This window comes from Desmodus rotundus, chromosome 9 (genome assembly GCF_022682495.2).
Source record: "Desmodus rotundus isolate HL8 chromosome 9, HLdesRot8A.1, whole genome shotgun sequence".
In the NCBI taxonomy this organism is placed as follows: Eukaryota; Metazoa; Chordata; class Mammalia; order Chiroptera; family Phyllostomidae; genus Desmodus; species Desmodus rotundus.
The window spans coordinates 44,744,612-44,764,013 of NC_071395.1; the positions used below are offsets into that span (position 1 = coordinate 44,744,612).

At 47.2% G+C, this 19,402-nt stretch overlaps 1 protein-coding gene and 1 long non-coding RNA gene across 2 annotated transcripts; both read right to left on the minus strand.

Moving 5' to 3' along the window:
- Positions 1-759: 759 nt before the first annotated feature.
- Positions 760-12,550, minus strand: CLEC17A (C-type lectin domain containing 17A). The gene is made up of 12 exons (XM_045192609.2): positions 12,455-12,550; positions 12,225-12,302; positions 10,650-10,682; positions 10,517-10,567; positions 10,396-10,434; positions 10,182-10,223; positions 9,412-9,600; positions 9,267-9,329; positions 7,492-7,587; positions 7,235-7,386; positions 4,335-4,444; positions 760-2,155 (listed from the first exon to the last, which is right to left on the minus strand). Exons 1-12 carry the CDS (start codon positions 12,495-12,497, stop codon positions 2,023-2,025), a joined length of 1,029 nt encoding a protein of 342 aa, XP_045048544.1. The 5' UTR covers positions 12,498-12,550; the 3' UTR covers positions 760-2,022.
- Positions 12,551-15,150: 2,600 nt separating this feature from the next.
- LOC128779286 (uncharacterized) lies at positions 15,151-18,187 on the minus strand. The gene is made up of 3 exons (XR_008425184.1): positions 18,075-18,187; positions 15,450-15,605; positions 15,151-15,261 (listed from the first exon to the last, which is right to left on the minus strand). It is a non-coding gene; the product is annotated as an uncharacterized lncRNA (long non-coding RNA).
- Between the last annotated feature and the right edge of the window lie 1,215 nt (positions 18,188-19,402).

Sequence of the window (19,402 nt, forward strand, 5' to 3'; positions counted from 1 at the left end):
TTCCCCTAACCCCAGATGAACAGTCCATTGGACCAATGGTCCCCTGGGTGGAGAGCTTGGAACAGGATGCCCACCCACTCCGCAGTCTATGGGCTGCTTGGGGGGCTGGTTTCGGTACTGGTGAGTTGGGGACAGGTGTGGAGGTGGTGGGGAGACAAGTATAGAAGGAACAGAAAATGAAATGAATGCTGGCCTCCCCCACACCCCTCCCTCCACTCAGAGCCTCCTCTCCCCAATGGCCAGTTTTCAGTCAAAACAGGAACAATTCTAATAGTCGTGGGCACTTGTTGATCAATAAATTAATTGATTAGGAGAATGTCTGCTCACCCTTGTATACAATTCAGGGAGTTTTCCAAAGGAATTGCCCTGTTGAGTTGTGCTCAGCTGGGGGTAGCACCGATTTTCAGGGGATGGTTTTAACTGTCATAATGATAGGGAGGGGTGCCTCTGACACAGAGCAGGCATTACAGGCTTAATTGTGCCCCTAGAAGTTCATGTGTTGAAGTCTTAACCCCAAGAACCTCTGAATGTGACTGTATTTAGAAATAGGGTCGTTAAAGAGCTAATTAAGGTAAAATGAAGCCATTAGTGTGGGCCCTACGCCAGTATGACTGGTGTCCTTATAAGAAGAGATTGGGACACAGACGTGCAGACGGAAGGCCATGTGAGGACACAGACGGAAGGCAGCCATGTATAATCCACGGAGAGAAGCCTTACCAGCAACCAGCCACGCCAACACCTTGATTTTGAACTTCCATTCTTCACAACTATGAGAGAATATATTTTATATATTTTTGTTGTTCGAATCAATCTGTGGTACTGGATTATGGCAATCCCAGCAAATTAACACAATGGGCAAGGACCACACAATGAAATGGCATTTTGAGAAGCTCTAACATTGCAAGAGCTAATAGCCCCAGAAGGTCCACTTGGCAGTAAAGTGAAATACTTCATCAAAGATCTTCACAAATCGCTAATAGTTCAAAGGCACAGGTAGGTAGATATCTCCATTGCTCTCCCGAGGATCTGACCAAGTCACAGCCTGGCTTGGCCACACCAGGTGGGAGTCTTGTCTTTCAGTTGGTCTGCCTTTCCAGGCCTTCCATGGGCCAAATCTAGCAGAGGTCTAATTCCACCACCTAGCTAGCTTGATCAAACCTCACTTGGGATGTTGAGAAAGTTGCTTTTCAAGAATAATCTTGCCCCATCTGCTTCCCAGTGAGTAGCTGGTGCACATCAGATAGACAGTAAGGGAGCCCACTCCCAAAGCATCATGGTTCAGAGGACCCAAGTTATTTTGAGCTCCAGTTCAATCAATCAGACCCCAGGCCCCCAGTGCAATCACTTCCTAAGTGTCATGATCAAGGACTTGGTAAACTTCGTCCAGACCCCAGACCCAGGAGACCATCACTAAGACATGTCCCTCCAGCTCACCATCAACTGTGGACTGAATGTGCATGTCCCTCTCCCAAAATTCGTATGTCGACACCCTGTCCCCAGCGTGATGGTATTCAGAGGTGGAACCCTTAGGAAGTGATTAGGTCATGAAGATAGGGCCCCCCTGAATGGGATTGGCGCCCTCATAAAAGGTACCCCAGAGAGCTCCCTTGTCCCTTCTAACATGTGAGGACACAGCAGAAAGAAGCATCCACGAACCAGGAAGTGGGCCTTCACCAAACACTGAATCTCCCTGCACCTCCATCTGGGGCTTCCCAGCTTCCAGAACTTTAAGAAAGAAGTTGTTTATGAGCCACCTAGTGTGTGGGGTTCTGTTACCGCAGCCTGAATGCGCTAAAACACCATCCAGCTGAACAAGGCCCCAGGTCCTCACCCTAGAAACGGTCTGACTTACACCCCAGGGAACTAGCTACATCCAGGCTGCCGGTCTCGTCTCGGGCGCCTCCAAATCGATTCGTGGAGAGGCAGGGCCTTCCGCGGAAGGGCAGGAGGTTCTGGTCTCCAAGAGCCAAGGGGCAGTCGGGCACAGACCCCCAACCAGTCACCCAGTCTCATCCCTGGGGTTCAACAGGAACATTTCCGCTCACAAATCCAATACGTAGCTTTGTTGCAAGAGAGGTCATTCCAAGTGCCACCTGTGTTCATGCTGCCACAGTCCTCGTCATGAACATTGTTAGGTTCTGCTGGTTCCCAGTAGCTGAATAGAAGAAAAAGTTCGTGAGAGAGGGGTGAATAGGTGGAGCACGGGGTACTTTTCAGGGCGATGACACTACTATTCTACATGATACTGTAACAGCAGACACATGACATCGTCATTATACATTTGCCAAACCCACAGAATGTACAATGCTTGGAGTGAACCCTAATGTAAAGTAGGGACTTTAGTTAATAATAATGTGTCCATATTGGCTTGTCAATTGTAACAAATGCACCACACAAATGCAAGGTGTTGATAACAGAGGAAATTGTGTGCTGGAGCAGAGCACATATATAGCAAATCTCTGTACCTTCAGCCCAATTTTTCTGTAAGTTAAAAAAAAATTAATTAAGTCTATTGATTTTTTTTTAATTGGGAGAAAAGGTCTTCATGCTACAAGACTTCCTCTTCTATCTAGTCACTTCTCTCAGCTTCTCAGAATTATCTGAAGATGCAGCATTATCCCCTTCACCACAACTTGTCTGTCCTAACTCAGCCCCACCTCTTCCCTCCTGAATCAGTTTCCTGCATCTGGTCAATGTCTGCCTCCTCTTCCAAAGAACACTCCCTTTATATCCCTAATTCTCCCAACCTTCCAAGTACTGAAAAGTCTTAGGTCAGGACAGATCCTTGTTTAGTGACTCAGGGGCATGGCATTTATTAAAAGACATTCAGGAAAGAGGGAGTGAGAGAAGCAGGATGGGGCAAGGGGTGGAGGTGAGCAAGGATGTGGGTTCAGCTGAATCTAGCCTCAGCCTGATCCCACAGGGACCTCTGGAATGTGAATAGCATCTCAGAGTTGTCCCAACTTGAGACAAGGTGTCCAGCCTTCTCTAGCCAGTCATTGGTTGTGGACTGACCCCAGTGGGAATAGGGTGACCTTCTCGGTGAGCAGACTTCCATTCAGCTGAGATCTACTTCTGGAGAAAGCATAACTGTGACCCTTTCACAGCCAATGCCCTTTGCTGGCAGGTGGCTGCCTCAGCCCCATGAAGGGATCTGAGCTGGGCGCCCACAGTGCCACGCCATGCGGGCCACCTTTATAGACAGAGCTCCGCCTCCTTCCAAGGACCTTTATAAAAAATGACATCCCCAGACAAAACACTAATATCTCTAATAATAATAATAAAGAGCTTCTAGAAATCCATAAGAAAAAGACCAAAATTCCAATATAAAAAAACAAAAGATATAAATAGATAAGTCACCAAAATGTAAAACATATGGCTATTGAACATATGTGTTTTGTCACTATAAGAGAAATGCAAATTAATACTACACTGGGATTTCATTTTTCACTTGTAACTAAACCAACAAAATTCCAAAAGTTTGATGAACATGTGGACCAAAAACTGCAGTCAAACTGCTGAGAGTTTATATTGGTATAACCAGTGGGGGACAATTTGTTTATATTTATTTAAAATACAAATACAGCCCTGGCTGCTGGGCTCAGTGGATTGACCGCTGGCCTGCAAACTGAAAGGTCACCGGTTCAATTCCCAGTCAGGGCACATGCCTGGGCTGTAGGCCAGGTCCCCAGTAGGGGGCATGCAAGAGGCAACCACACAGTGATGTTTCTCTCCCTCTCTCCCTCCACCTTTCTAAAAACAAATAAATACAATCTTTTTAAAAAATTTTTAAAAATACAAATACATACACTCCTATAGAAAGTGAAGTCTAAAGGCTGAGAGAATAGACTTTGGAGCCAGGTTGGTTGACACTGCCACCTGCTAGCTGTGTAACCTTGGGCAGCTCGCTTAACCTTTCCCTATTTCAGTTTCCTCATCTTTAAAATGAAGATGATAATACTACTTTCCTTACAGGATTATTAAGGTTAAATATGTAAACGGGTGAATATCTGTAGAATACAAAAAAAATGAGATCCTATTCATCCTTTTTGCAAATCAAAATCTTCCTCTTCCTCTTGTCCTATAGCCACTCCACCCTTCTTTTCTTTCTTTTTTTTCCCAACCATTAGCCTGAGGACTTGATATATTTGAGCAGTTGGCTAAAAGGTGGAGATTATTGCAATAGAGGAAAATCAAAAAGGTGCAAGGACCAGAAGTCCCATCAGAAAAAGAGCACCCTGGGCCAGTCCAGCCTGGGATTCTAACGAACCTGCTGGCTTGGACCACACAAGGACCCATAATGAGCAGAGAACTCAAGAACTCTAGACACTTGCCTCAAAGTGACAGGTGACCCATCCAGCCACTTCCATTTCCCTTCGTGCTCCTTGTCACTCAGCCCCAGCCAGTACACCCGTGGAGAGCGGTGAGCCTTGGCCACGAAGTTCTGCAAGTACAAACTCTATTCACCCATTGATTCTTCTACACAACCCTCAGGATGAGGTCGCCCCTCTGTTATGTCCCACACACATTTAGGGCTTCTGAATGCCATCCCCAAAGTCCTTCCCAGTCCCTGTGGCATCCGGAGCAGGATCAACACCTTCCTCCTCCTTGAGCATGTGCAGTGAGAATAATTATGTTACTTTCTCGCAAGACCTGTGAATTGCTCTGCACTTCAGTTTCCTCATCTGTAAAACGGGATAATAGTAGCCACCTCCTCATAGCGTTGTGAGGGTTAAATGAGTTAATAGCATAAAGTGCTCAGAACAGTGTCTGATACACAGTAAGTACTGTGATGCCTTCACATTTAACATGATAACATTTAAGGGACATTTAATAATAACTGATGTCTTGGTTTCCCAGGTACTTCCACCCTGCCCTGCAGTGCTGACCTGCATTCAGGCAGAAAAGGAATCCACTGCTTCAGAAAAAGAGTCTGAAAGGGAAACAAAGGAGAGGAGTAGAGCTTCCTGCCTTTTGGTATTTCAAATGCCCAGGCTTTGGGGAGGAGAGAAAGGACTTGGGCCAAAAACAAAAGATTAGGAAGAAAATATCACCAACGCCTGTCACAGCAAACTGACCTGCGATGAGGGAAACTAGCTGAGCAGTTGCCTGGGGTGGGAGTGCGGATGCAGGTGTTCTAAACCTGGCTTGGGTTGCCAGTCAAATGGCTGCATGCACATGTCAAAACTGAATGTACATTTAGGGTCTGGGCATTTTGTATGCAAATCATACCTCACTCACCCAATACTCAGTCAATACTAAGATTCTCGAAAAGTTGGAGAGGAGAGAATACAAAGAGAAAAAACGTTACGAAGCTGCAGACATGATGGGTGCCAGAGTCAGGGGCCCTGCATTCATCCCCAGTGAACCCCAAGTGGTGACCAAAACCCCAGATGGAGTTGGAGACCTAAAAAGTCGAGGGGACCTGGACCCTTGTTCCTCGGTAGAGCCCCAGAGAGCTGTCAGGAAACCAGAAAGACAAAAGGGCTGCTTGGCCTATCAGATTAGAGTAGGGCCTAGCACGTAGCACACAATGAGTGCTCAGGAAATGGTGGTTGAGGTAATAAATTAACAAGTGAGCTATGCGCTTTGCACAGATTATCTCATTTGATCCTCAATGTGACCACGGAAGCAAGTATTATTATCGCCATTTTATAGATGGGTAAACTGAGGCACCGAGAGGTTCAATAACTTGTCCAGAGTCACTCAGTCAGTGAACACCAGCTCAGTAGGCAGACATTGAGGACCAGACCAGTGGTCCACTCCACCTTGACTCCACAGAAACTGTCCACTCAGAAGACAAAGGGAGGATCCCAATGGACTAAGGTTAACTGTCTACAACCCAGGTGTAATGGGAGCTCAGAAAAACTAAATGAGTTATTTAAATCAAACAAAGGAATATTTTTCTTATGCACCTGAATTTAGGGAGTATGATTTATACCTGCCCCACTCATATTATCTAATTTAATCCCCCAAACCCTTCTATGTTAGCTACTCATACAAATGATGCTATGAAATGGAAGAATGAAAACACAGGGAGGACCTACAAGAAAAAAATAAGGTAATAAATGATCTTAAAAACAAAGTAATAAATGTATTTAGTATTTTAAAAATAAAAATCTAATAAAAAGTATTTAATTAATTATCTTAACAAAATCCAGCCAAATCAATAATTGCATTAAAATGAGCACGGTCGCCCTGGCTGGTGTGGCTCAGTGGAATGAGTGCCAGCCTGCGAACCAGAAGGTCTCAGGTTTGATTCCCAGATCAGGGCACATGCCTGGGTTGCGGGCCAGGTCCCCAGTGGGGGGCTGCTTGAGAGGCAACCACACATGATGTTCCCCTCTCTCTTTCTCCCTCCCTTCCCCTCTGTCTAAAAATAAATAAAATCTTTTTAAAAAATGAACATGGTCTAAAAAACACCAATTAAAAGCTGGGGATTGTCAGATTGAATTTTTGAAAAATAAGACCCAACTGTATGGTGTCTATAAGAAATCCACTTTAAAAATAATGACAGAGAGGAGTTAAAAGTAAAAGTCTAGGAAAAGACACACCACAGCAATGCCTGGGCTCAAACCCTGGCTCTGACACAACTTACAAGTGCACTGTGCCTTTGTTTCCTCATCCATGATGTACAAATGATATGTGCTGTGCACAAATGGTACTACCACCTAACTGTAGTAGTACTAAGTCATAACATTAGTTACAAATATTTCAATTCTCCTTCTGCATACGCACAGGTAAACTGTTTCCCTACCACCTTAAAGCATCAGCATGCCCATGTAAGTGCATGCAAAGGGAAGCTCTAAGAGTCCATGTATGATTTGCCCCAGACACGTTGACCATTTAGCTGTGTGGACTGTCTGTTACTTCAGCATAACATATCCTTTCCTGACTCCCACAAGAATTTACAGGGTTTTTATGAGAATGATGTTAACACAGGTAATAGGGGAGATGTTTGGAATACAGTCTGGAGAATAGGAAGTGTTACCTAGGAGCTAGCAAACTGAGACTTAAGGAAAATAAGTAAACACAACCAAAATTTGAACTCAAGCCAAGCATACCCTCCTAACCTCTGCATGATATTATGTCAGTAAGAGCTTGCTATGAAAAGTTTCAGTAACTCAAAAGCAATTCCAGTTTCACTCCATCTAGGCCAGGAAAGGATGTGTAAACCTGGGAGAGAAGCAGGCTGGCCCTGCCAGTTCTCATGGGCTTGGAGGGGACAGCTCACCTGCTCAGTAACGCTATTGATGATAACCAAGTGAGAGTAATTCTCTTGGCAGAACTTCCGGGCTTCATCCCACGACTTGGTGTTTGGAGAGAAGTAGTAGCACCTGCCCTCAAAAGCGAGCCAGCCCTCAGGGCAGGTGACCCTTGAACAGTCTGGGAACAGGATAGACTGCAATGAGAATCGCTCCCACGGATTTGTGCAATATGCCAGCTTTGCCATGCCCCCCATCTCAGGATAGTTTCCCAAGTCCCACTCACCTAATAAGCCCCGAAGTTCCAGCAGGGACTGGTTGGTGTCAGCTCTTACTTGGTCAATGTCCTTCTTCAGGCCAGCAAGCCCCGCCATGCCAGTCACTGTCAGCAGGGAGGGCAGGAAGGTTAGAGACCCAAACCCCCATCTACCCACTCACCCAGCACTGACAGCAGACACAGCAGAGAGAAGCGAAAGCCACGCTCCCCACTGCACCCACATTTTTGTGGGTGGTACTACAACTCAAAAACAATATGCTTGCTGCCCAGGGGGAATCCTAGAGTAGCTTAGAGAATCCTAGAGTTGATCTTGGGCTTGGGGAAGAATGGGGATGGTGGGCTTCCTGGAAGTGGTGGGTTTTGAAGAAAGACAGTGATTCAGTTACTGTGAGGAGGTGTGACATAGTAGGCACCTTGGAAGCAAAGGTACAGAGGCAACTATGTTAGGGAAGGCTGGTGCAGTAGAAGTTGAGGGAACTTCATAGGAGCTTGAGTGCAAAGTAGGATGAGAGCCAATGTCCTGTTCTTTGAATGTCAAGCAAAGAGTTCTGTATTGAATTCTGGGCAGTGAGAAGTTAGTGTGGTGGGGGGAGGGGAGTATGGAATGCAGTGGCTTTCAGACTTCAGCAGTCATGGTGACGATCATGCCAGCCCAGAAAATTTTCTACAACTAACGTGTGTATTTCCACCGCTCCCACACAAACTTGTCCTCTTCTAACACTCCCTAGGATCATCAATAGGTCGTCCTGCAGTTAGACAAGCCAGAAATATAAGATATATAGACACAGGTAGATAAAGAGGTAGAGATAGGGGCATATGACAGCCTCGACACTCTTCCTTCTCACTCACCATCATTCCCAGTCAATCCATCCCCAGGTCTGGTCAACCTGATGTCCTAAACCTTTCACTTCACACACTTCTCTCCATCCTCATAGCCACAATCCTCATGCAAGTCATTGTCGCCTCTCACCTGTCCAACCACACCACACTCCTCCCTCGTGCTTAAGCAATATTGCCTCGCACCACAGAGCCTTTGCACATCCTGAGACCTCAGCCCTTCACCTGGTTAATTCCTTCTCTTCTTTCTCTTGGCTGCAATACCATCCCTGAGGGAAGCCCTGTATGACCCTCCCAAAGATAAGGTCAAGACCCCTTGTTAGACTTTTTCATAGAATCACCTTCTTCTTCCTTTAGACTAGTCATCAAAATTTGAAATTTTATACTTTAGAGATGATAATTTGGTAAACAGCTCTTTAATGCCTGTGCCATCCAACAGAAACAAAATGTGAACCACAGGGGTAGTTTGAAATTTTCTAGTACTCACATTTTTTATTGTCAAAAGAAACAGGTAAAATTACTTTAAATGCTATTTCTACTTATCCCAATATATCCAAAATATTATCATTTCAGTGCATAATCAATATTAAAGATTATTATAAATATTATAAAGGCATTTTACAGCCTTGTTTTGTAGCAAGGCTTTGAAATCGGTGTGTGCTTCCAACGTGCAGCACATCTCAGTTTGGAACGAGCATATTTCAAGTGCTCAGCAGCCACAGCAGCTCATGACCACCACATTGGGCAGCACAGGTGTATGTGGGTAGACACACACACACACACACACACACACACACACTCCACAGCATCCGGGCCTGTGTCTAATGAATTCACCATCCTACCCACCCAACCTCAACCCCAGTGCCTGGCGAAGTGCCTGGAGCTGGGTCTGAGGATCACGGTGATGCTCGTTATGCATGCACAAAGGGATGACTGGAAACACTCACCATTTGCCTGCCACGCCCTCTGCTGAAAGCTTAACATCTTCAGTTCTTCCACCACCTTCTGGTCTATGAGAAGAGTCCAGCTTGAACCCAATCCTCCTGTATCCCATCCCCAGTCTCCCCACAAGCCCATCCTCACCCTACTCACACTTAATCAGGGTTACGGCCAGACCAGTGCAGGCCAGGAGCAGTGACACCACCACCGGCACACACAGGAAAGCCATCCGTCTCTGTTTGTGGTGGCACCCAAGATCCCCAGACTTCTGACTGAGCCAGGGAACTGGAGTTGCTGGGGTGGGGAGCGGAGGAGATGGGGACAGAGAGTCCAATACTGGTGCTTGAGAGAGTACAGAAAAGAATCTTGAGCCCTTCTCCAAAAGGAAGGGGACAGAAGTCTATGGTCATGGTTATGTCACCTGATAGGGTCAGCAAGAGGGTATTGGGCACAGAAAACCCTGAAGAAGCCCAGAGCATTTATGGAGCACCTCCTGTGTGCCAAGCATTCTGTTACAGCCTTATGTTATTGGACCCTCACCCTTATGGCATAGATGTACATAAGTAAACTGAGAGGTCATGTGTGACTTGGACCCACCTCTGCCCTTACCCACTACAATGCATTGTCTTCTGCCCTCCAGAAGCTCCTTCCCAAGCTACCCCCAATTCAAGGAAACCTGTGGACCCTTGCATCTGGGGCAGAGAATGTTTCTTGTACCTTATATGCAAGCAGGAGGTGGGGCCAGAAAAGTATACAGCAGACACCCTGGTCCCCTGGGGGTCTAGTCTAGACTCAGGGAGAAGTAGCTTCTGAGAGGGAACATTTCTCGGTCCTGTGGTCTCACTCTAGAACTCTAGGACTGAATCAAATACACTGGCTACTGTGAGAGTAAAGATAGGAGAACATACAGAGGACTTACTTACTGGCTTGGGATGGCTGAAATGGAGGATGTTCCAGAGCGATGCCTGGGAGAAAGAGGGAGAGAGTTTTATGCAGAAGTTGCTGAAAGACTCTGTCTTCCAAGATCAACAAGGTTTCATCCCCTCTGATTTGTTTTCTAGGCAGAATTGGGAGACTGGAGAAAGGACTTCCAGGTGTCCCCTTTCAGGCTTCTTGAAGGGTTTTCTCATAGCTCACCCAGTTGAGATGTGTAGGTGACAGAGGTCATATCCAGGCCTGGAGGGGATCACAAAGATAATGCTCATGTAGAGCAAGACGTAAGCTAGGTGAACACAAAGTCCCAACCCTAGATTCTCACCTGTGACCTCCAAGTGCTTGTGGGGAAGTGGAATGGGTTCTGGATTTCTTCCTGAGGAGGAAGGAAAGGTTGCTTAGGCCCAGAACAGGGCAAAACCAGCACTGGGTCTCCTGTACCCCAAATCCCAGCTCACCTGCCCTTGGAGGCCTTGGTGGAGCCAATGAACCTGAAGAAGAGAAGCTCAGAGTTAGAGCTGGTCTGGATGAAAATGAGATCAAAGGCAGTGATGGAAACAAGGTTGACATTATAATGGATGGGGTTGGGCATGAGAATAGAATGGGGGTTAGAGACAGGGACAGAATTGAGATACAATAACCAACCATCCTGGACTACCCAGGACTTCCCCAGTTTTAAAGCTGAAAGTCCCACATCCCAGGAAATCTTTCATCCCTGGGCAAACTGGAGCAGCTGGTCACTCTAAATTAAAGACATAGGTAAGTTTAGGGATGGGGATGAAGTCAAGGTTGGGGTTGGCATGAGGATTTGGATTGGGATGAGGGTAGGGTTGAACATGGGTCAGGGAAAGTGATGGACAAGGGAGTAGGGTTGTTGTTGTTTTATCCAAAGCCCAGTCTTTTTTTTTTTTTTTTTTTTTTTTTTATGCCATTGAAGTCAAGGGGAAAATCCCCCATGCACACAAAATACCAAACATTGGAAAAACAGATCATTGTAATCTTGACAAGAGAACTTCAATTAAGCAATCTGACTAGCCTACCCTCTGGTTAAAGTTTTTTTTCTGATTGCAGTAATCTGAAGGGAGTAGGCCTGTGATTCAGGATGTAGTTGAGATGAAGAATGGGGTCGTAGTTGCGTTAGGGGATGGGGGAAAAGTTGAGCTGGGATGAACTTGTGTTTGAAAAAAGGGAGGAAGTTGAGATTGGCTGTAGTTGTGTTGGGGCATGATGATGGTACTGGATTTTGAAATGGAGATGGGGATGGAGAGATATTACAGCTGCACTTGGACTTGGAGAGGGGATGGCCCTGAAGAAGAGGATGGGGTTAGTCTGGAGCTGGATTTGAGAATCATGTTGGGACCACACTGGAGTTGGAGACGGAAAGTCAAACAGCAGAGTCCCGTTCACCTCCCACCTCATCCAAGCCCCACAGAGCCCTGAGACCCAGACGTGGAGGATGTGGAGCCCCATCCCACATGGAATGGCCCCTGTCCACAGTCACCAAGGCAGCTCAGGTGTGGGCCATCCAAGTCTAAAGGCAAGTCTGGGCCCTGGCTGTGAATGTCGGGAGGTTGGGGAGCCAACAGTCCACTCTCATTTCTCAAACACCAGCTTTCCTGTCTTTGGGTCTTTGCATCCACCAGTTTTCTTCTGGGCTTCTCTTCCTAACAAACTCCTCCTCATCCCTCAAGTCCTACTCTGATGTCTCATCTTCTAAACCCCTGATCCTCCCACCATTGCAGGCAGAGCCCTCCATTTCCCTCAGGATTTCTCCAGTCTCTTGGTTTACTCCCCTTTAGGTCTGTTCACCTGGGGTTGTTCCCAGCACTGACTTCCCCATCAGCCTGAGATATCATCAAGGGCAGGGCAGAGGCATGGGTCCTCCTGCCATCAAAGTGCCTGGCAATGGGATGAGCACACAACAGGCTGACCACATGTCTACAAAGCCCAGCTAATGCCTCCTAGAGATATAGCTCCCCTTCCAGCCCACAAACCACATATCTCTTCATCTAGCCTCTGAGAATTCCTCTTACCTGGCTTGGGAGGAAGGTCCTTGTAGGGAGGCGCCATGTTCTCATAATCATCAGCATCCTCCTCCTCCTCTCTGGTCCCTTCCAGAGGAAAGACAAGTGAGCACCCAGCCCATTTCCTCCTCAGTCCCTCAGTTTTCAACCCCAGGGTGGAGATGCTATAACCTGGGTCCTGACCACCTCTGGCTTCCAACCACCCATGGCTCCCAACCCAAGTCTGGCCAGGGCCATACCTGGCAGGTCCCGGCACCCAGAGTTAGTATACATGGTAGGCATGCAAGACACTAAGAAGGTACAGCCAGAACTTGATAGCTTCTGCCCCTTGTTCTTCCTGGTCAGGTTTCTGGGGCTCCTCTCAGTTCCCTTTTCTTTAAAGACAAGTACATGCAAATCCATCTTGATGGGAACCTCCCTCAGACCACACACACACACACACACACACACCTTTACCAAGGCTGGGGTTGGCATGAGGTTTTGGATTTGGGTGAGAGTGGGGTTGAAGGTGGGTCAGCAACAGTGATGGATATGGGAGTAGAGTTGTAATTCAGGATGTGGTTGAGATGAAGAACGGAGTCATAGCTGTGTTGGAGGATGAGAAGAAGTTGAGCTGGGATGAACTTGGGTTTGGAAAAAGGGAAGTATCAGTTCATCCATAGAGGTAACAATAACAACTGCCCTTGCACTTGAGTTTCTACAGAGTGCCTGGGTGGAAAAGATGAATAAGCTCCTTTCTCCACGGAACTTTCCATCAAGACAGGAGAGACAATAAACTAGTAAAGAAATATAGAAATAAACACTATAATATTATTCTTTCCAATAGTGAATAACTAATTTTTTAAATAAAACAGGGTAATGGGGTAGGATGGGAGCTAATGAAGAGAGGTAATCAGGGAAGGCCTCCGGGAGGTGGTCACATTTGTAACAAGGTGTGAAAAAGATCTCTAAGTACTACCACATTCCAAAGTGAAGTTCTAGGACACTGGATCAGTTAGCTATAGCTGCATTAAAAAAAAATTGCCCCAAAGCTTAGTGACTTAAACAACAATAGCACTTATATTTTCTGTGGTTCAGGAAGGCAAGAGCAGCTTAGCCAGGGGGCTCTGGCTTGGGATGTCTCATAGGCTTGCAGTCAAAATGCTGGCCAGAGAAGCAGGCATCCAAAGGCTCACCTGGGGCTAGAAGAGCCTTCTCCAAGATGGTGCCTTCACATGGCCCTTGGCGGAAGGCCACAGTTCCTCACCATGGGAGCCTCCCCAAAGGACTGACAGAGTGTCCTCACCCCATAGTGGAAGCCAAAGTGGAAACCACAGTGCCTTTTATGGCCTGGCCTACAATCCCAAACCATGATCTCCACTGCAGTCTATTTGTCACCTGGACCAGCTGTGAGTTGTTGAGGGAGGAGGCAACACAAGGGCATGAATGCCGAGATGTAGGGATTGTCAGGGCCACCTTGAAGGCTGGCTACTGCAGTCACATAGACAGAACTCGCAAAGGAAACTTTTTCACACTTAGCTTGACGTTGATGGGTGGGTACTTACAAACTGAAAGTTAAAGAGAAAGAGAGGACTGCCTTCCCCCATGGGAAAACCAAAAGAGGAGGTTTTGACTCGCACCCAAAACAGCATGAGAAGAAAGGATGGACATAAAAAAAAGAGCTGCAGTAGGAGTGGCTGTGTGTTTGGGGGCAGCAAGGATGTGGGAGTTTCCTGTGAGGCAGATGAAGGTGGTGGATTAACCAGCCTGAAGGCATCTGGAGAACCCTGCCCAAGAGGGCAGCCTGCCTGTATTTCTCAAAAGGAGCGCCATCAGCCTTTTGGCCCAACGGCCTTAGAAATATCCATGGCTCCTCCCTTCTCCCTCATTCCATGGCTATGGCAAAGGGAATTTTCAAAACATGTTCCCAAGCATATCTCATGTCCTACATGGTCTTATGCAATGTGACCTTGCTAATCCATTAAGGAATAGAGTCTAATTTCTCCTCCTACTGAATCTGAGCTGGCCTTAGTGACTCTTTTGTAACAAATAGAATGTGGTAGAAGTGACATCAGCTCTGCAGCTTCCACCTGGGTCTGTGAGGACACATGCTACCAGCGCCATGTTGTGAGAAGGCCCAAGCCACAGGAGGTCACAGGGAGGTAATCCACTCAATGGCCTCAGCTCAGCCCAGATGACAAAGATTCCAGCCCCCAGGACATTAGAGTCACATCCAGCCTTGAGTCTTCCTATCTTCTGGCTAAATTTTAGTAAGTCTGGTTGGCTCTCCCTTCACAATACATCCAGCATCTGAGTGCTTCTCACCTCCTGGTCTGAGCCACCATCATCTCTCACCTGAATTATGGTCATAACTTCCACCTTGGTCTACCTGCTGCTCCCTTTGCCCTCCATGCAGTCAACTCATAAAATCAGAACGTAGGAGCAGAGAGGTGGTTCCCAGAGGCTGGAGGGAGGGAAAGTGGGGAGATGTTGATCAAGGGTTACAAAGCTTCAGTCATGCAAGATGAGTAAGTGCTGGGGAGCTGGTGAAAGCAATGTGACTAGTTGACAATATTGAATTGTGTACCTAAAATTTGCCAAAAGGGTAGATCTTGGGTGTTCTCACTACAAAAAAAAAGGAAAATGGTAGTTATGTGAGGTGATGCATATGCTGGTTGGCTTGAGTGTGGGGAACATTTACGACGTGCATGTACATTGGGTCATCGTGTTGCACACCATGAATGGATGCATTTTTTTAATTTTTTATTGTTATTCAATTACAGTTGTGTGCCTTTTCTCCCCATCCCTCCACCCCACCCCAGCTGAACCCCCATCCCTCCCCCACCTCCTTTAAAGTAGTTCCTGTAATCCCCTCTCCTCACTGTCCCCTCCCCACTCCCCCCTGCCCATTGTTAGATTGTTCTTAACTTCAATGTCTCTGGTTATATTTTGTTTCCTTTTTTCTTCTATTTATTATGTTCCAGTTAAAGGTGAGATCATAAGCCAGACGGTGAGGGACAAATACCGAATGTGTGCATTTTTGATGGCCAATTTGACCTCAGTAGAGCTGAAAGAAAAGCAAACAATGGTCTGTCTCAATTTAAACTTTTGATATTTGGTTCATCATGAATTTTTTATTTCTTTTTATTTTTCAAATATTTCATTGATATATCATTTCTCTTTGAGGGAAGAAGTCTGAAGTCAGGGTGTCAGCAGGGTGGTGGTCCCTCTGGAGGCTCTAGAGGAGGGACCTACCTGCCTCTTCCAGCTTCTGGGGGCTCCTGGCAGCCCTTGGCTTGTGGCCACATCGCTCCGATCTCTGCCTCTGTCCTCACATGGCCTGCTCTCTGTGTGTCTCCTGGTCTCAAAAGTCCCTCTCCTTTCTCTGAAGCTAGATGCTATCCTGGTGGCCTGACAGACAGAAAAAGGCCATGAGACGAAGGAAGGCAGTTCTGGAAAAGGCAAGAAAGCAGAGTTTCCCACTAGTTCCTCTAGGGGCAGGTGGCCCTGCGGATACCTTGGTTTAAGCCACGTGAAACAGTTTGAACTTCTGACCTCCAGAGCTATAAAAGAATTATTTCTGTTTTTTTAAGCCACTAATCTGTGATGATTTGGTACAGTAACCATAGGAAAGTATTACATACCCCAGAGGACAACACACCAGTTCCCCTTTTAGGGGCTTTCCACTACCAATAAAAGGAAATACAACTCAAGTTCCCTTTAAAAACAAAGAAATCCCATCCGGCCCACATACGAATTAGAATAACAGGTGGGATTGCTGTAACAGAGATTCAGAACAAGAGTGGCCTCCACAAAACAGAATTTATGTCTCACCTCACAGTCTCAATATTGGCCATCAGCATTCTCCCCAAGTGAGAAACTGTCCCCAGCACAGAGGGATGTGGGTGGCCCCAGCCCTGGCTGTGGGGGAAGTAGGCCGCACTCCAGAGAAGGCAACCTGGGGGCCAGGCTGTCCCCTGTTACACTGAGTGATGGGGATGGTCCCATTCTACTGAGGCAGAAGTCTGAGAAGGAAGGAAGGAAGGTCTGTCTGCCCAGCAAACACACGTGGAACACACATGGGGAGCATGTATGTGGGAATGTGGGGTCAGGGAAGAGGGAGGGGACAGAGGTAGGAGTGGGCTACTCCAGCCAAGAAGACCAATCGCATCTCTGCCTATCAAGGACGTCTTTTGAGGTGGGCAGCCTGGAGCAAGGTGAGTGTGGTGAAGATTGGATGGTCTCACTGTGTGGGAACGATAGGCACATGGCCAAGGCCATCCCTCAGGGCCTGGCTCACAGCAGGCACTGAGGAAGTGGCAGTGGAATCCAGTCCCATCCACTGGCTATAACATAAGACCATGGGCCCAGGCTGCCCCCGCCCCTCCGCTCTGCCCCATTCTTGCTGTGTGACATCAGGGGAGAAAAACAACATCTCTAAGCAACCATCTCATGAGACGTCCAAAAGGAATGGGGGTTCCAGTGGTCCATTCATCCATTCAACAGATATATATTGACCACCTACTATGTTTAGGTCCTGTGCTAGGTACTAGGGATCCATTGGTGAACCACCACCACCCCCCAAAAAATCCCTTGCAATAAAAAAGATCACAGAGCAAAAATCACACAAAACATGTTTTGGGGACAGAAACAAATTAAACTAGCAGAAATATTATCTGGAAAATCTGCAAATATTCAGACATCAAGTCACATCCATGAGTCAAAGAGGAAGTCAAAAATTAAAAATATTTTTAATTGAATGAAAACGAAAGTGGGGTACAGAAAAAATAGCACTAAGAGGGAAAGTTGGGACATTAAATGCTTATGTTTAAGAAAGTGAGCAGGTATATTTGCAAGTTGCTAGGAAAGTAAAATTTTTTGTTATTTTTTCAGGTAATATTCTTAGAAATATCTTTTTTACGTGTGCTGCTAGACTTCTCTACATGCATCACAGAACTGTCGACATATCTGTTCACCAAAACAACACTGTTCAGAGCTACACGCACAAGGAACACTCGTAAAAACAGGGATTTTCACCTGTCTTTAAACACACCTCTATGTGCATTCCAGAATGGATACCCCATCCATACCCAGAAATAATGAATACTGTGTTCAGAGACTAGATCTTTAAAATTCCCAACACAAGAAAAAAAAATTGTAGCTGTGTGGTGACGGATGTGACCTAGACTTACTGCAGTGATCATTTTGCAAGATATGCAAATACCAAGTCATTACATTGTCACCTGAAGCTAAGATACTGTTAAATGTCAGTTAAATCTCACTTTTAAAAGACCAAGAAAAAGGTGATCAGGGAAGGCCTGACCATTGGAACAGACGGAAGACGGTGGGGGGAGAGCCTAGGATATTTGGAGGAAGAGCATTCCCCGCTGTGCGAAGGCCCTGAGGACACACGCTCCTGCCGTATTCAAGAAACAGGAGGTCTTGGACCGAGGCCCCCTTTACTGTGACTTTCTACAATGACCCTAGTTAAAGGCCCAGGCCAGCCCTTCTCATACACTCCGTCCGTTACGTTTCTCCTTGACAGTGGTCGCCATCTCATCACCATCTAACATCCCCTGTATCTCACTTCTTTCTCTTGCCTACTGACTGTCTTCCCTACCATTAGAAGCTCAACTCCACTGCTTGGCACCCAATGGATGTTTGTTGAATGAATGAGTGATCATCCTACCCACCAAGCCCCGACTAAGGCCACCGCAGCAACCAAGGCCTCTCTGGGCTCACTTGTGCCTCCAGCACCAGCCAGCCAGCCACCTTCACTGCTCCTGGACTACCTATGGGCAAGCGTCCTCTCTTTCCCTAGGGGCTTTCTGGCCAGGCCTCACTGATCTTGTTTTTCCTCCTCCCCCAGAAATGAATTACCCAGAGGTTCCAATCTCCTGTCCAGCAGACCATGGCGAGGCACAGACGCTGCCCGGAATTTCCTTCTCCACCCCCAGTCCCATTCAGCACCTCTGATGCTTCTCTGCTCACAGAATGCCAAAGCAGTCTCTGCCTGGGGCAGGCCAGGATGGCGAGGGAAGGAAGAAGGAGGGGCGGGGACGCTGTGGGCCATGAACTGGTGCACCTAGAGGACACGGGTAGGGGACAGATGGCTGGTAGAGAAAAAACAGGAAGGTTGTGGGCACGGGTAACTGAGGCCTGACCCCCTCCCTCCTCACTGTCACACAGGCTGCCTAATAATACCCTCGCCCTAACATCATCTCCCCCAGGGCCTCCACTCTGAGTATGGACAGGACAGGTGGACTTACCTAAGTCCTAGGACCTCAGGACAGAGTGGCCACATTCCACCCCCCACCCAGAGTCATTCCTGGCTTGGACCCCAATGTGCTGGTACCAGGATGTGAGGCCTTTGGGAGCTGACTGGGTCATGAGGGTAAACCCTCATGAGTGGCATTAGTGCCCTTATAAAGGGAACCCCAGAGAGCTCCCTCATCCCTTCCCCCATGGGAGGACCCAGCAGGAAGCTGGCCATCTACAAGCTGGAAGATCAGCACTCTGCTCTTGGTCTTCCAGCCCCTGGAACTGTGAGGAAAAAAATTCTGTAATTTATAAGCCACCCGGTCTGTAGAACTTTGTCACCGCAGCCCAAATGGACTGAGACAGAGTGTGAAGTGTGAGATGTCCACCTGGAGGTGCCCAGTCCGTGGCTGGATACACCTGCCATGCAGGGAACAGGGCACATCTCCAGACAAATTGGGGAGTTATCCACCTAAAGGGGGTGCATTGGTTTCCTAGGGCTGTGGAACCAAATGACCACCATCTGGCTGGCTTCGCCCAACAGGAAGTTATTCTCTCACAGCTCTGGACGCTGGAGGTGCGAAGTGAAGGTGTAGCAGTAGCGTGCTTCCTCTGATGGCTCTAGGAGCCCCTTGGCTTGTGGCTGCATCACCCCAAGCTCTACCTGCACCTCCCCCGGGCCTGCTCCTCTTTCCATGTCTGCTCCTCTGTTGGTGCTAAATCTTCTGTCTTTCTCTTGTAAGGACACATTGGATTGGTGGCCCACGTGGTCAATCCAAGATCACCTCAAGATTTTTCATTACATTTTCAAAAGCACTTTATCCAAATAGGTTACATTCACAGGTTCCAAGGATCAGGGCATGGATATATCTTGGGGCGGGGTGGGGGGCAGCAGTGAACCCGCTACAGGTTGTATTTAAAGCTCCACATAGGGCTGAGTCCAGAGAGAT

Coding starts and splice junctions, on each gene's coding strand:
- CLEC17A (XM_045192609.2), bottom strand. CDS start 12,497: ATGCCTACCATGTATACTAACTCTGGGTGCCGGGACCTGCCAG. Junction 12,303..12,454: donor TGGGTGCCGGGACCTGCCAG/GTATGGCCCTGG, acceptor TTCCTCTGGAAG/GGACCAGAGAGGAGGAGGAG. Junction 10,435..10,516: donor CAAGCACTTGGAGGTCACAG/GTGAGAATCTAG, acceptor GATCCCCTCCAG/GCCTGGATATGACCTCTGTC.